The sequence below is a fragment of the Dama dama genome, chromosome 30 (assembly GCF_033118175.1).
Source record: "Dama dama isolate Ldn47 chromosome 30, ASM3311817v1, whole genome shotgun sequence".
Lineage (NCBI taxonomy): Eukaryota > Metazoa > Chordata > Mammalia > Artiodactyla > Cervidae > Dama > Dama dama.
In genome coordinates this window covers 80187129-80201380 of record NC_083710.1, presented here as the reverse complement: position 1 = coordinate 80201380, position 14252 = coordinate 80187129, and the positions used below count along the sequence as shown (strand labels likewise).

General features: G+C 36.5%; 1 protein-coding gene across 2 annotated transcripts in view; it reads right to left on the bottom strand.

The window, feature by feature from the left end:
* PCCA (propionyl-CoA carboxylase subunit alpha) overlaps positions 1-14252 on the bottom strand; it is a 349630-nt gene that overhangs the window by 111615 nt on the left and 223763 nt on the right. For both annotated transcript variants that reach the window (XM_061133801.1, XM_061133802.1), the window contains one exon: positions 11501-11603. In XM_061133801.1, the coding sequence (XP_060989784.1) occupies positions 11501-11603 (103 nt within the window). The remainder of the gene's footprint in view (positions 1-11500; positions 11604-14252) is intronic.

Sequence of the window (14252 nt, the reverse complement as noted above, 5' to 3'; positions counted from 1 at the left end):
CCACGCACAGCCCCGTCATGTCCAGGTCAGACCCCGCCCCACACCGGGTGGTCTCCACAGCATCCGCCTCCCCCATCGTCCACTCGTTCTACCTGACACAGCCTTTATCTGCATGGTACAGGCAGAGATTTCCTTGTCTCGTTCTAACGATATTCTCATTTTAGCCTGTTCAAAGGTATCTTCATGAAACAACTGATTGTTTCTATTCTATTCTATAGAACATGTGCCTTGTCTCAAGCACAATGTTAAACACTTCACATACATTGAAGGAAGGACAGCCTTTGTCCCCATCACCCTCTACAGATGACAAATTTTACAGAGAGTCAGACATCATCTCTCTTGATTACTACTGGTTCTCCAGGAACTATGTCATTTGAAGTATCCAATAAATGGCTATGAAACTATATTACAGCCAAATGGTAAAGGTAGAGTGGCTACAAATGTACTGAAATTCATCTAATGGTTGAGCCACTCAGCAAAGGCACTTCAACTGTTTTCTTCACTGTTTATTTATGTACAAATAAGTCTGAGAGGCCAACAGTATCATGCCAAAATAAATTAAATGACTTACAATAACTTTTTGTGATAGAACTTTTACCAGTGTCCATAAAAGGCTACTGGACTACTATGGATTATCTGTAAGTGCTTATAAAATTGAACTGAACTCAACCTGAATATCTGGTGTCCACACTGAAAATTTGATTCCAAATAAAATTTATCAGAAAGTGGCTGAAACCAGGCAGCAACACTAAAAATCACTTGAAGTTTTAATTATAGTATTTGCCAACCTTAATGTGATAACAACCTATACCATTAGGCTTTTCATTTCCAAAGAAGCTGGCTTTCATAACTTCTTTTTCCCCTTCATTTAGTCACATAACAAGTTACTTCACTCCTGAGCACAACACGACTGAGTCACTCAAGAGGGTACGGGTGCACCTGTGCACCCCATTAGACAAGCAGTTTTCCAGATTACATGGGCAGGAGCCTCATCCTTCTGTGAAATCTAGTCCTATGGTTCACAAGAGCCGTCCGAGATCCACTGAACAAGGTGGCATTTAAAAAGTAAACAGATCAAGCTGTGTACTCTTCAGACTTTATTTCTCTACAATCTTGTTTATTTGACCCTCTCCTACATTCAGGAATAAAAATCTATTCTTTGACACAGAGGAAGAGAGACAGATGTAACAATAATTTTTTTTTTCCTAAGGAGGGTATTTGAAAATTATTTTTTTTAAAGAACAATCATGATTCTTAACCATGTCCCTATACAAATTCTAGTACCTACATGATTTAGCATTACTCTCTGCAAATGGGATAAAAACAAGATTATGATGTAAAATGCAGGTATAAACTCTTACTGAAGATGTACTTAAGATTCTTTTCCCTGGAGAAGGAAATGGCAACCCACTACAGTATTCTTGCCTGGAAAAGCCCATGGACAGAGGGGCCTGGCGGGCTGCAGTCCATGAGGTTACGTGATTGAGCACGCATGCATGAGGAGGGTAGAAGGAGATGAGTTGGTAGCAATAAACTAGTAGAACTAAAAAAAAAAGATTCTTTTCATTAATATTTGAAAACATGAAGAGTTAATTTGTACACAAGATTATTTAGTGGTATGTACTAAGTTCGTTTTATTCTTCATCTTTTTGAAAAATGTTACATAAAAAATACTCAATTCTACTTAAAACTACATTTTCAAAGTGTTCTCTAAATATCAAAACAAACTCTGGTGGAATGTTTTCTTAGGAAATCTAGAACAAAATGCATAGTGGTAGAACAAATGGGAAAGAGTTGGCTATACTAGGGAAAGAAAAACCTCACACAATGCATATATAATTATTTCTTATTATGCATCCATATGTAATTATTATTTTTTATTCTTATGCTCATCAACATATTCTTCCTTTGAGAAGAAAAATATAGGGTGGCAATTTCAATAATATGACTATTACAAAACATTTCCCTCCCTCCACCACAGGCATCTCAAGTTGAGACAATTTTACATCAACCAAAATGAACGGTAAAACAAAATGCAAGCACAAGCAAAATCTTTTAAAACAAAACACAAGCACAAACAGAATCTTATAGATGCAATATCTTATGTATTTCAAATCTTGTGTTGCTCTAAAAAATTACTACTTGCTTGGATAAGACTGTAAAATTACCACGAAAAATCAATACTTTGAACTTTAATATAACTTGAAAAATATGTTAACATCTATAAGAGTAGTAAGACACTGAAAATGCTTTCTGACAAACTACTCTTAACCAGTATCTCTAACTGTTCACTTTGTGAAACTGTACATTATGTAATACTGTGATTTACTCACACTCCTGTGATGCCTTCTAGGCTGCCTTTAAATGGAATGACTTGAGCCTTAATGTTTAACACAAAGAAACTTTTTATTATCATGTGACAAAACTACTCTGGCTAGAAGTGTATTATTTCTTAGATTAACAAAGATGTGTCCACAGTCTAACAGAGCTAATTTTCCAAGTTGGTGCTACTGTTTCTCTGAATTTTCTCTAGCAAAAGTACTTTGTAAAGTCAGATGCAGAGAGGTACCAGTTCATAGGCCTTGGAATCACACGGATATGAGTTTAATCTTAAATCTTACATTCCTAAGCTGTGTGACTTCGGCTTTAGTATTTCCAAACCTCAGTTTCCAACTCTTCTGTTAACTAGAGCTAATGACATTGACCTTGCAGTTTATTACTATCTCATTTAGAACACAGGTGAAGTGTTTAACAAAGTGCTTCAGACAAGACACAAACTCTATAGAACAGACCAAAGTAATCAGCTGTTTCATGAAGATACCTTTGAATAGGCTAAAGTAAGTATCAGAAAACAATATAATTAGAACAAGACAAGAAAACCTCTAACTCTACTATTTATAGAAAATCTTAACAGTAAAGTAAAGAAAGCAAACATTTCCATAATAAAAAATCAAAATTATCTATAAAAGATGTCTCCACAAGCTTTGCTCTAAAGAAAGCAAAACATTCCCATAATAAAAAATCAAAATTATCTATAAAAGATGTCTCCACAAGCTTTGCTCTCCCACGCCAACATGTCTCAGTGTTTTTCCTCACCTTCTTATACTGTGATTTAGACTCAAGTCCTGGCTTATGCGAAAATCATGTTCTAAGTGGTTATTCATTAGTCATCTCAGCCAACGAAAACTTGCATCTTCCCCTACAACGTTCCTTTCCCCCAGGCAGATGACTGCTTTCTTCTTTCTTTCTCATGGATTTAATTAGTTGAAGGCACCTCCATTAAAGCATTTATCGCTGTATCTCAATCACTTTCAAGCCTCCTTTACTGTAAGTGAGTTTGCTTACCCGGCTATCTCTGAGGGAAACTGCCATGAATACATCTTTTCCTTCCCAACACAATACCATGTTCATATTAGCAATTTTTCGCGGCTTCCTTGGAATGAATTTCTGGAGGCAGAATTAGTAGGCTGAAGAGTATCAATGTTACCAAATTGTTTTGTAGACAGGGTAAATAAATACATACTCCTATTTGTCTTTTAGTTGCTGACATCTAGCCCGGGAACTATTATTTAGAAAAATTATTACATGAAATATTATTTGAAAGGTAAACTACATCCACCACAGTAACAAAGATATAAATAAGTCTGCTGCTGCTGCTGCTAAGTCACTTCAGAAGTGTCCGACTCTGTGCAACTCCATAGACGTCAGCCCACCAGGCTCCGCCGTTTCTGGGATTCTCCAGGCAAGAACACTGGAGTGGATTGCCATTTCCTTCTCCAATGCATGAAAGTGAAAAGTGAAAGTCAAGTTGCTCAGTCGTGTCTGACTCCCAGCGACCCCATGGACCGCAGCCTACCAGGCTCCTCCATCCACGGGACCCTCCAGGCATGAGTACTGGAGTGGGGTGCCATTGCCTTCTCCGATAAGTAAGTCTAAAAATACTTAAATATTCGTGATAAAATACTCATGATAGAACTGAGGTTCTGGATAACCTAGATGTGTAACTTTTTGAGGAAAGACCAGCTTGTTTTCCGAAGTGGTTGCCTCATTTTACACTCTCACCAACAGTGTGTGAGGGTTCCAATTTCTCTACATCTTCAACCCCACTTGCTATTATCTGACTTGCTTACGCAGCCGTTCTGGTAGGTGTGACGTTGCATCTCACTGCGCTTTAGATCTGCACACCCCTGATGACGAAGGATGCCGAACACCTGTGTATCTGCTTACTGACAACTGGGTATCTTCTTTCAGAAATGCCTGTTTAGGTTCTTTGCCTATTTTTATACTATACTGTCTTTATTATTAAGCTTTATTATTGTCTTTAGTATTAACTGTTCTTTATGTATTTTAAATGCAAATGCTTCGCTGGATATATTATTTGAAAATATTTTTTCCATTCTGTGGTTTGTCATTTCAATTTCTTGTTAGTATTCTTTGAAGCAACGTTTTAAATTTTGACAAGCATCAAAATAATTTTTTTTGATGCTTGTGCTTTTGGGTCAAATCTAAGAAACCAATGCCACATGCAAGGTCACGAAGATGTACTCCCATGGTTTTCTTCTGAGAGTTTTATTGCTTTATCTCTCATACTTCACATCTTTTATCCATGTGGGATTTTGTTATATTAATTCAATATGAGGTAGGGAGTCAACTTCATTCTTCTTATATACATGGATGCCTCATTGTTCCAGCACTACTTGTTAAAAAGGTTATTCTTTTCCTACTGAATAACTCTGACCCCTTTGTCACAAATCACTTGACCATACATTCATGGGCTTGCTTATGGATTCTCAATTCTATTCTAGTGATCTGTTTCTTTACACAAATACTACACGGTCTTGATTTAAAGACAATTTTATAATAAGTTTTGAAAGGAGGAAGTGAGTTCTCCAACTTCATTCTCTTTTTCATGATTATATGGTCTCTTCTGGATTCTTTACATTTCTATTTGAATGTTAGTATCAGCTTGAATGTCAGCATCAATTTCTGACAAAAATAAAGCTTGGATTCTGGTAAAAATTGCCTTGAATCTGTAGACCAATTTGGAAAGTACTGCCACCCTTATAATGTTAAGTCGTTCAATTCATGAACTAAGTCACTTCAATTCATAAATTTTCAATAGCTTGTAGATTTCACAATATAGGTATTGCACTTTTTTTGTTAAATTTACTCCTAAGTATTTTATCCGTTGGATGCTTTTGTTAATGAAATTGTTTTCGTGATTTTATTTTTGGAGTGCTCACTGAGAGTGAGTAGAAACACTACTGATTTTTATATGTTTTGTTTCCTGCACCCCTGCTAAACCTGCTGTATTGTTTGTAGCAGTTTCTTAATGGCTTTTGTAGAATTTTTGACATACAACAGTATATAGTCTGTAAGTAGAGACTTTTTTATAATATTCAACAATTATAGTTAGTTTGCTGCTCTAGAAATCAATCTCTGCCGTTTAACTTTTAGTATAAATTTTATCAATACAAAACTTACTTGAAAGTGGAAGAAGGAAAGGACTGTGACCACAATTTAAAACTGTAGCAAAGTTTTATGCCTATGAAAAAGTTAAGTTTTGACCTGTATATAAGAAGTCAAAAAAAATCTCATTTAGGAAAATAAACCGAAAAGAGTTTTTTAAAAAAAAGCAACGTGCTGTTTTTCTTGACCTTAATATTTAATGTTAATTTTTCTTTATAACCAATAACATAAACATTACATTGATATGACAAAATTCAATAGTCTAAGGATTCTGATTATTCTTAAGAAGCATTTCACAAGGTCCATAGAAAATTTCCTATCAGTCATTCACTATAACAAAGAATCTCTAATTCAATAGGATCACTACAACTTTTTTCTGGTTTATTAGTGCTGCGTGTGCTCAGTTGGGTCCCACTCTTCACAACCCCATGGACTGTAGTCTGCCAGGTTACTTCATCCAGGGAATTTTCCAGGCAAGAACACTGGAGTGTTCTCGCCATTTCCTGCACCAGGGCATCTTCCTAACCCAGGAATCGAATCCATGTCTTTCGCATCTCCTGCACTGGCAGGTGGATTCTTTACTACCGAGCCACCCGGGGAACAGTTTATTAGTAGTTAACATGAAATACTGAGCAAAAAGATTTTTCAGAGCATGTACAGTATTCATTTTTACATCCTTGGGAAGCCCAAATTCCCAAACTAATTTTCATCATGTCAAGAGTACTCTGACATTTTTCTTCAACATGAATTTAAGTCCATTATCTTTAACATAAACACATGAATATTTTCCAGTTTTGTGCTATGCAGAATAAAAGAGAAATGGGAAACATCTTGGGAATCCAGAAGGCAGTCATGAAAATACTATAAACGAGATTTGTTTTTTACATATATGAGTCTATCACCTTAATAAACTAAATAATATCTCAGCCTTGTACATATCAGGTTCTTTTCTTAATGCTACTCATTTTGACATATATTCAGCATTAGAATAAAAACCTAAAATACATAAAATATCTTTTACTGATTTTTCACTGCTTGCTTTATTTCCCCAAATTTTCATCCTCCCTACTGAAAAAACTTTCAGTAAAATACTAATTTGCAGTGGTCTGTATCAAATTTGTAATGAGGTCTGATAAAATGTGTCAGAATTTTCTTCCATTTAAAGGTTAACTTTACAAGGATGTATCCTGCCTGAGGACAATCTTTGGATTAAACCTTCTGGCCAACTCTGTTATCTTAAAATGTAAATGTAAATGTATGGGAGTGGGTCTGGTGAGGTCTTTGCAGCCTCCAGACATTCTTTGGATTCATTGGAGAGTATGTAACTCCATTGCTAATACTAGCAAAGGGGGTACTCTTTTGCCCCCTTCTGATGCCTATGTCAGAAGCTTTCTCTATCTCCTTTATACTTTAATAAAACTTTATTACACACACAAAAAATAAATAAATAAAGGTTAAATAATACTTCATTTCATGTACATATTTTGCTTACCCATTCACTTGTCACTGGACCCTTGGGCTGCTCCCACTTCTTGGCTATTGTGACTAAGACTGCTAAACACGAGTGTGCCAGTCTCTCTTCAAGACCCTGCTTCCAACTGTCTGGGACACACCCAGCAGTGGGGTGGACTGCCGGATCGTGTCAACGCCTAACTTTTTACACAGGCCACAGCACTGCTTTCCACAGCAGCTACATAAACGGTGCACAAGGGTTCCAATTTCATTCATACTCGCCAACACTTACCATCTTCTGGAGCTTTGTTTGATAGTAGCCACCCTAACTGCTATGAATTGGCCTCCAATTATAGTTTTGATTTGTGATTCCTTGATGATTAGTGATGTCAAGCATCTTTTCACATGTTTTATCAGTCATCTGTGTATCTTCTTTAAAGAAATGTCTATTCAAGTTCATTGCCCATTTTTATTTATTTCACTTTATTTTTGGTAATAATTTACATTTTTATTGTAATACTTTTAGCACTACTAATAACCAACATTTAATTTGTTCTGGACAATATTTCAAGCTCTTTAGACATATCATTTCACTCTATCCCATTAAAAGACATTATACTTTATCTCCATTTGACAGATGAGGAAACTGAAATTTAGAGGAATTAACTTCCTAAGAGCAGACAGCTCTTCTTAACACAAAAACACAGTGTCCAAATCACTCCATTATACTGCCTGCTAATTGTCTCTCTCTTAATAATTCTTTTATTTATCTACTAAAGTAGATATTTTTAACTTTGTAATAAATCCTTTGTCCACATTTAAAACAGGTTGTTTCTGCTGCTGAGTTAGTTTATATATTCTGAGTAATATGCAAATATATCCTGCATATGCAAGTGTTTTCCCTCCTTCCGTGCACTGCCTTTTCGCTCACTGATTTTGATGCACAAAAGTTATAAATGTTGATGCAGTCTAACTTACGTGATCTTCTTTTCTTGCCTGTGCTTTTGATGTCATAACCAAGAAATTATCAAGTTCAATGTAATGACTATTTTCTTCCAAGAGTTTTATAGCTCTAGGTTTTTCATTTAGGTCTGTAATAAATACACTTTGAACTCCTTTTGCATAAGGAGTAAGGTTAAGGGTCCAATTTCATTCTTTTGCATGTGGATATCCAATTTTCTCAGTACTATTTGTTGAAAAGACTGTCCTTTCCTTATGGAATGGTCTTAGCACTCCTGTCAAAAATCACTTGATTACTTATCCACGGGTTTATTTCTGGGCTCTCTATTCTCTTGGTCTGTGTGTCTGTCTTACTGGTGTTCATGCTGTTTTGATTACTGTAGTTTTAAATAAAATTTGACATCAGAATGTGTGTGAGTTCTCCAACTTTGTTCTTCTTTTTCAACATTGTTTTAACTATTGGGGGATCCCTGAGATTTCATATGAATGCTTGGATTTTTTTCTATTTCTGCAAAAATTCTGTTGGGATTTTGATAGGGATGACACTGAATCTATACGCTTTGAGTATACTGACATTATAGCATACATTAAGTCTTCAAATCCAAGAACATGAGATGGCTTTCCATTTATTTCTGTCCTCTTTAATTTATTTCAGCAACATTTTATATTTTCCAGTGTGCAAGTCTTTGTCCTCTATGTTTAAGTTTATTCCTAAGTATCTTACTCTTTTTGATGCTACTGTAAATGGAATTGTTTTTGCCCTGTATATTTTAAAATCTTACATAAATGATATCATTAAGTACTGATATTTATTTTTTCACATCTTTCTTTTTCATCATTATTATGGTACATTAAATATTTCATTATTATTATGGAACATTGAAACTGTAACAACATATACAAGAAAGACACAAGGCACCTTCACGATAGATGTCATCTCCAGAGAGGAAGAGAGCAGAATGGGATGATGTAAAGAAGAGATTTAGCTGTATCTACTACTTTTTTCTTTTTTTAATAGGGTACCTACATAGAGTTTTGTAAATTTGCTATATTTTCCTCATTTGAATATCTTATTTTTTTAATTTAATTAAATAAAAGACCTTCAGAAAACATGAACACATTACTGTGAGGAAAACAAATATGTATTACCTCTTGTGTCATTAACCTAGACTGTTACCTCTTGGCTAATTTCCTATTGATGTGGAGAGAGCGTGATCTAGAAAAACAGGTAAATGGTCACAGGTCTCCCTTCTGAGACTCTAGAAGCAGGAGTTCCCCCCTATTAAAATCTAATACCAATGAAAGCCTTTACTTACTGTACACTATTCAACTTTTCTCCTTTCATAACACTGATGCTAAATGAAGCTCAGTCATGGTCAGGAAAAAGGGATATACTATCAGGAATACTCAATTTTTATTACGCCTGATGCTTCTGATAGTAGCTAAGCCAATACATACAGGAAGTAGTTTTTGATACTATATATAAAGGTGGATATTGTCCAGGGAAATTTTTAATGTATTAATTTTGATGGGTTTTTTTTTTTTTTAAACACATCATGAGTTGAAAAGTAAAACAGGATGATTCTACAACAAAAACTCGAAAGATATCACTTGAACTGTGCCAACGATCTCTAGCTTTCCAACATGGAATATGAAACAAGTACAGAGAAATAACAACTCTTAGAGATAACCTGGGCAGTTTTCTTATTAAGGCAAGGCACTGCTTAGAAAAACACTGTATCAGATTAACAGTAACACTCCAGTGGTGACTCAGTACAGAACTGAAAATTATGCTAAAGTCTGCATTTTTGCAAAGCTAACCTTCCCCTAGGAAAATACTATATTACATTATCTTTTACTATTCAACACATGTAATTTGCTACTCAATTTGATGCATAGTTATGCGTCCACTTACAAAGCTATTTTTCAAATGATCATATAGAAAGGAGAAATATAAAGAATCATATAAGTTCACCACAAAATATATTATAAGAACATGGTTTAACTCCATCACAGTTTTTGTTTTAGGACAGTTGAGTGAAATATCTTTTAGTAACAAATGCTTTAGCAATCTGGCATACAGATGAAGCACAAAATTTAAAGACAAGCAAGAATACTAACACAACACTGCAAAATAATTATACTCCAATAAAAAAAAGAAAAATAAAGACAACCAAGGAGACCAACCTTAATTCAGGAATTAATCTCACTTACTTGTGACTATCACATAAAAGTGTCACCTTCTCCAGTGTAACAGCCTTATATTTATCTAGTACACAGTATGCATGCAGTAAGTATTTGCTGATTAAATGAATTCTCATTAATTTTTACCTGAAGTATCTTTCCACCTGGGATAAGAATCTATCATATATCTCAAGCATCTCCAAGTAATGTTTCAATGAAATAACATTATTTTGATTTTCATATCCAGTTTAAATTTTTTGATGAAAAGTCATTTCCTCCCCCCACCCTCCCCGACCTGGTAAAATGACATCTCAGTGCAACTTAGCCATAAGAAGAGAAATTTAGGTTAATATTCATTATGTGCATGCGTGCTAAGTCATTTCAGTCAAGTCCAACTCTCTGTGACCCTATGGACTGCAACCCACCAGGCTCCTCTGTCCATGGACCTCTCCAGGCAAGAATACTTCAGTGGGTTGCCATGCCCTCCTCCAGGGGATCTTCCTGACGCAGGGATCGAACCCGCATTTCTTATGTCTAACCTGCATTGGTAGGCAGGTTCTTTACCACTAGCACCACCTGGGAAGCCCAATATTCACTATACTAACATATATAATATATATAATCAACATATAATACTCATTATACTAACTATATAACTATATAGCAGCTTCTGTGGGTTCATGCTGAAAGTTAAAAAGGACCCAAATTAAAATAGTTACTCCTGGGAATTCCCTGGTGGTCCAGGGGTTAGGACTTAGCACTTTCACTGCCAGGGCCCAGATTCAATCCATGGTCAGGGAACTAATATCCCATAAGCCATGTGGCCTAAATAAATAAATAATAAAATAGTAACACTTAATGGTATTTTTCTGACAATTTTAAATCACAGGATTTAAACATGTCATTCATACCATAGTATAAACCTTACTGCACACCGTTCAGTTCAGACCAGACTGAAATAAAGCCATTCTCTCATGGGTATGATTTAAGGGGTGAAAGTCTTCTAAACGAAAAGAATGTCACTGTAAGGTAAATTCAGCATAAAGAATGTCCAACAGCATGAAATCTCAAGAAAATGTTACATAAGGCTTCAAGTTACTGGTCTTAAAAGAAACAAAGCTATCATATATTTGGAATTATCGTTAAAGATGCTCTTCTCTATAACAAAGGCAGAAGTATTCCTTCTCAATATCAAAAGAAAAATGAATCAGGTAACAGGAAGTGGATTTAGAATGTGGCTAAGTCTGGGAGTACATTTCCTCATTAACATAAGAGACAAAAATTTCATTTCCATTCAGCTTCCTAAAGAATATGAAAACAGAAACATATCTATGTTGTAGATGCAAAAGATGAGACTCATGGAATGTGCTAAAATTGTTTTAAATATTCATAGATAATTTCAAGATAGTCAAAAATAAAAAAAAGTAAAACTCACAGAGAATGTTGGCCCACTGCTGGATGCTACGACAGTATGAATTCCGTCATGCAGTTTCACTGAGAGCTCCCAGCTAGCCACTTGTGGTTTTACAATAGGCACTCTGAAGTCGAAAGAAAAGATAGAGTTAATGATTTTATATTATTCCCTCTGACTAAACTGATTTTCCTTTGATATTAAGTGTGCAGAGTAAAACTTTACAGAGTAAAAAAAAAATAAAAACACTGTATTTCAGAACATTTCAAAAGGTTCTATTCTTGGGGAAAAGCTTTAAAATACAAACTAGAGAGATAAAAGCAAAAAATAGCACACACAAACACTCCAAAGACAACAACGGTCATTCTGGGGAAATTGTGGTATCATCATCTATTCTATGAATCTGAGTTGACTAATTTTTACATTCCTTCAAAATTTAACCTTCTTTAAGCATTATTCTGTTTTCAGTGTTTGGTTACTTTTCAAGACTATTTTTAAAACCTTATAATACTAATCTTTCCCTTTCTCCAGCTTGAGTTAAATTTGTATGCAAAAAACTGTACATGTATATAATTTGATGAGTTTGGACATATTCACTCACTCATGCTATCTCACCACAATCAAGGTAATAAAACACAGCTATCATTTCCGAAAGTTGCCTTATGTCCATCTGTTTTGTTTCCGTTTTTTGTTTGTTTGTTTGTCTGGGTGAGAAAACAACATCAGTGATGCTAGTCTTAGCACACAGGTCTTTTCTTGTGATGATCAATGGTACACACTCCAGAAAAATTGGGACAAGCAGCCTAAGACAAACAAACATTTCAGAATACAAATGTTTCTCCCAATTTTTTAAGCTAACAAAATTTTAATGATTTCTGAATTAACCTCATTTAAGTAAGGCATATTTACATTATTTATATTGACTAAGCACTAAGCATGTAGTATCCAGACTCTGCCTTAAGTCTTAGTTCTAAAAATATGTTGCAGGCCAACACTTTTAACAGCCTCTGAATTTCAAAGGCGTCTCTGTGTAGTCAATTTAAAAAAAAAGCCACAAAAACTGTGACTAGAATCAAATCATCTCTAGTCACGATGTCTAACAGAGGATGATTAATAATTTAGGTGAATATTTGTATTCAGCACACTCTTGACTGAATTATTTTTTGGAGATGAAGGAAATGTTTCTAACACTACACAGATGAAAGTTAAAGAAAAGTTTTTAAAAATGCATCAACAAATCAAGAATAATGCTCACTGTAGGTCTGGAATACTATTTTTTGGCCATTTGAAGAGGGCTGTTTCAGAGGACAGAGCTTCACGCATGAGAGCTTGAAAGAACAACAGGGGAGCACAGCGAGCAGGAGGAGAGAGAAGGCATGTGGTGGCCAGAAGGAGCCGGGGGGAGGAGCAGGAGGAGGGAGACTCTGCTTGGCCTCTGCTGGCATCTTTTCCACCGGGCACTTGTTTACGCCTGTCTCATCCCCTGGCCTGTGAGCTTCTAGAAGCCCAAGATCATGCCTGACTTTTCTATCCCCACACCCCAGTGCAGGCTGGGGCAGCAGGGCCAAGGGTGGAGGTGAGCAAGGATCAGAGGAGCACCCACTAGGTGCCAAGCCCCTCACAGGCAAGGCCCGTCTCCCCAAGGACACAGCACACACTCCCGAAGAAGACTGAGTCTCGAGCTCCTAGGCTCCACTTGGCTGCCTGCGCCTACGGGGATGACCTCACGATGCTCACCTGACTCACCTTCAAATGAGGTCAACATCTCCCTCCATCCCCCTCACCAAGGAGTATCGCAATGACAGCTTACTGTGTGACCTGGCTTTCTGGAATCTGCTATCCGCCATAACTGGATCACTCTCCTGCTCAGGACTGTTGTGCGGTTTTCTACTTTACATCAGGATAAACTTCAACAGAGCTAGTGGTAACCCACCCGCCAATGCAGGAGATGCAAGACACACGGGTTCAACCCCTCGGTCGGAAGATCCCCTGGAGGAGGGCATGGCAACCCACTCCACTATTCTTGCCTGGATAAACCCTGGAATGGAGGAGCCTGGGCTACAGTCCCTTCGGTTGCAAAGAGCTGGACATGACTGAAACAACTTAGCACACACACGCAAACCTTCATTACCCAACCTATCATCCAAGTTCCTTAAAATAAAAGGCGGCCCCACTCTTTGTATTTATTTCTGACTATTCCCTGACTTGGATATCTGACTGGGGCAAGGCCTTAAATTGCTTCACAAAACAAACTAAACTAAGCTGACATGAGCAGGAGAGCTAAGCACAGTGGTTACAAACTGTGGACCCGGTGACCCGGGAAGGCAGAAGAAAACCCAGCTCTGTCATTAATCAGCTGTGACCTCAAGAAAAGTCTGTTTCCTTATGTATAAAATTAAGATAGTAATAGTGTCTGGGCCACAGTGTGATGAGGATAAAATTAAATAATGCAGGCAAGTGTTCATTTTCTTTATTATTGGTCCCACCTCTAGGCCTATGGAGAAGGAAATGGCAACCCACTCCAGTCATCTTACCTGGAGAATCCCCATGGGCAGAGGAGCCTGGTGGGCTACAGTCCATGGGGTCGCAAAGAGTCGGACACAACTGAGTATGCACGCACTAGGCCTATACTATTTTCCCCCATAACTGAAATCTCCTTAATGAAACTTTAGATTCCTTCTCTTGGCTTCTCAAACTAACAGATTTTTCAAAAAGAAATATTTACTTTCCTCATAAACTGTTCCCTAATTATAGTATAAACCCCAGTGGTCTCTCT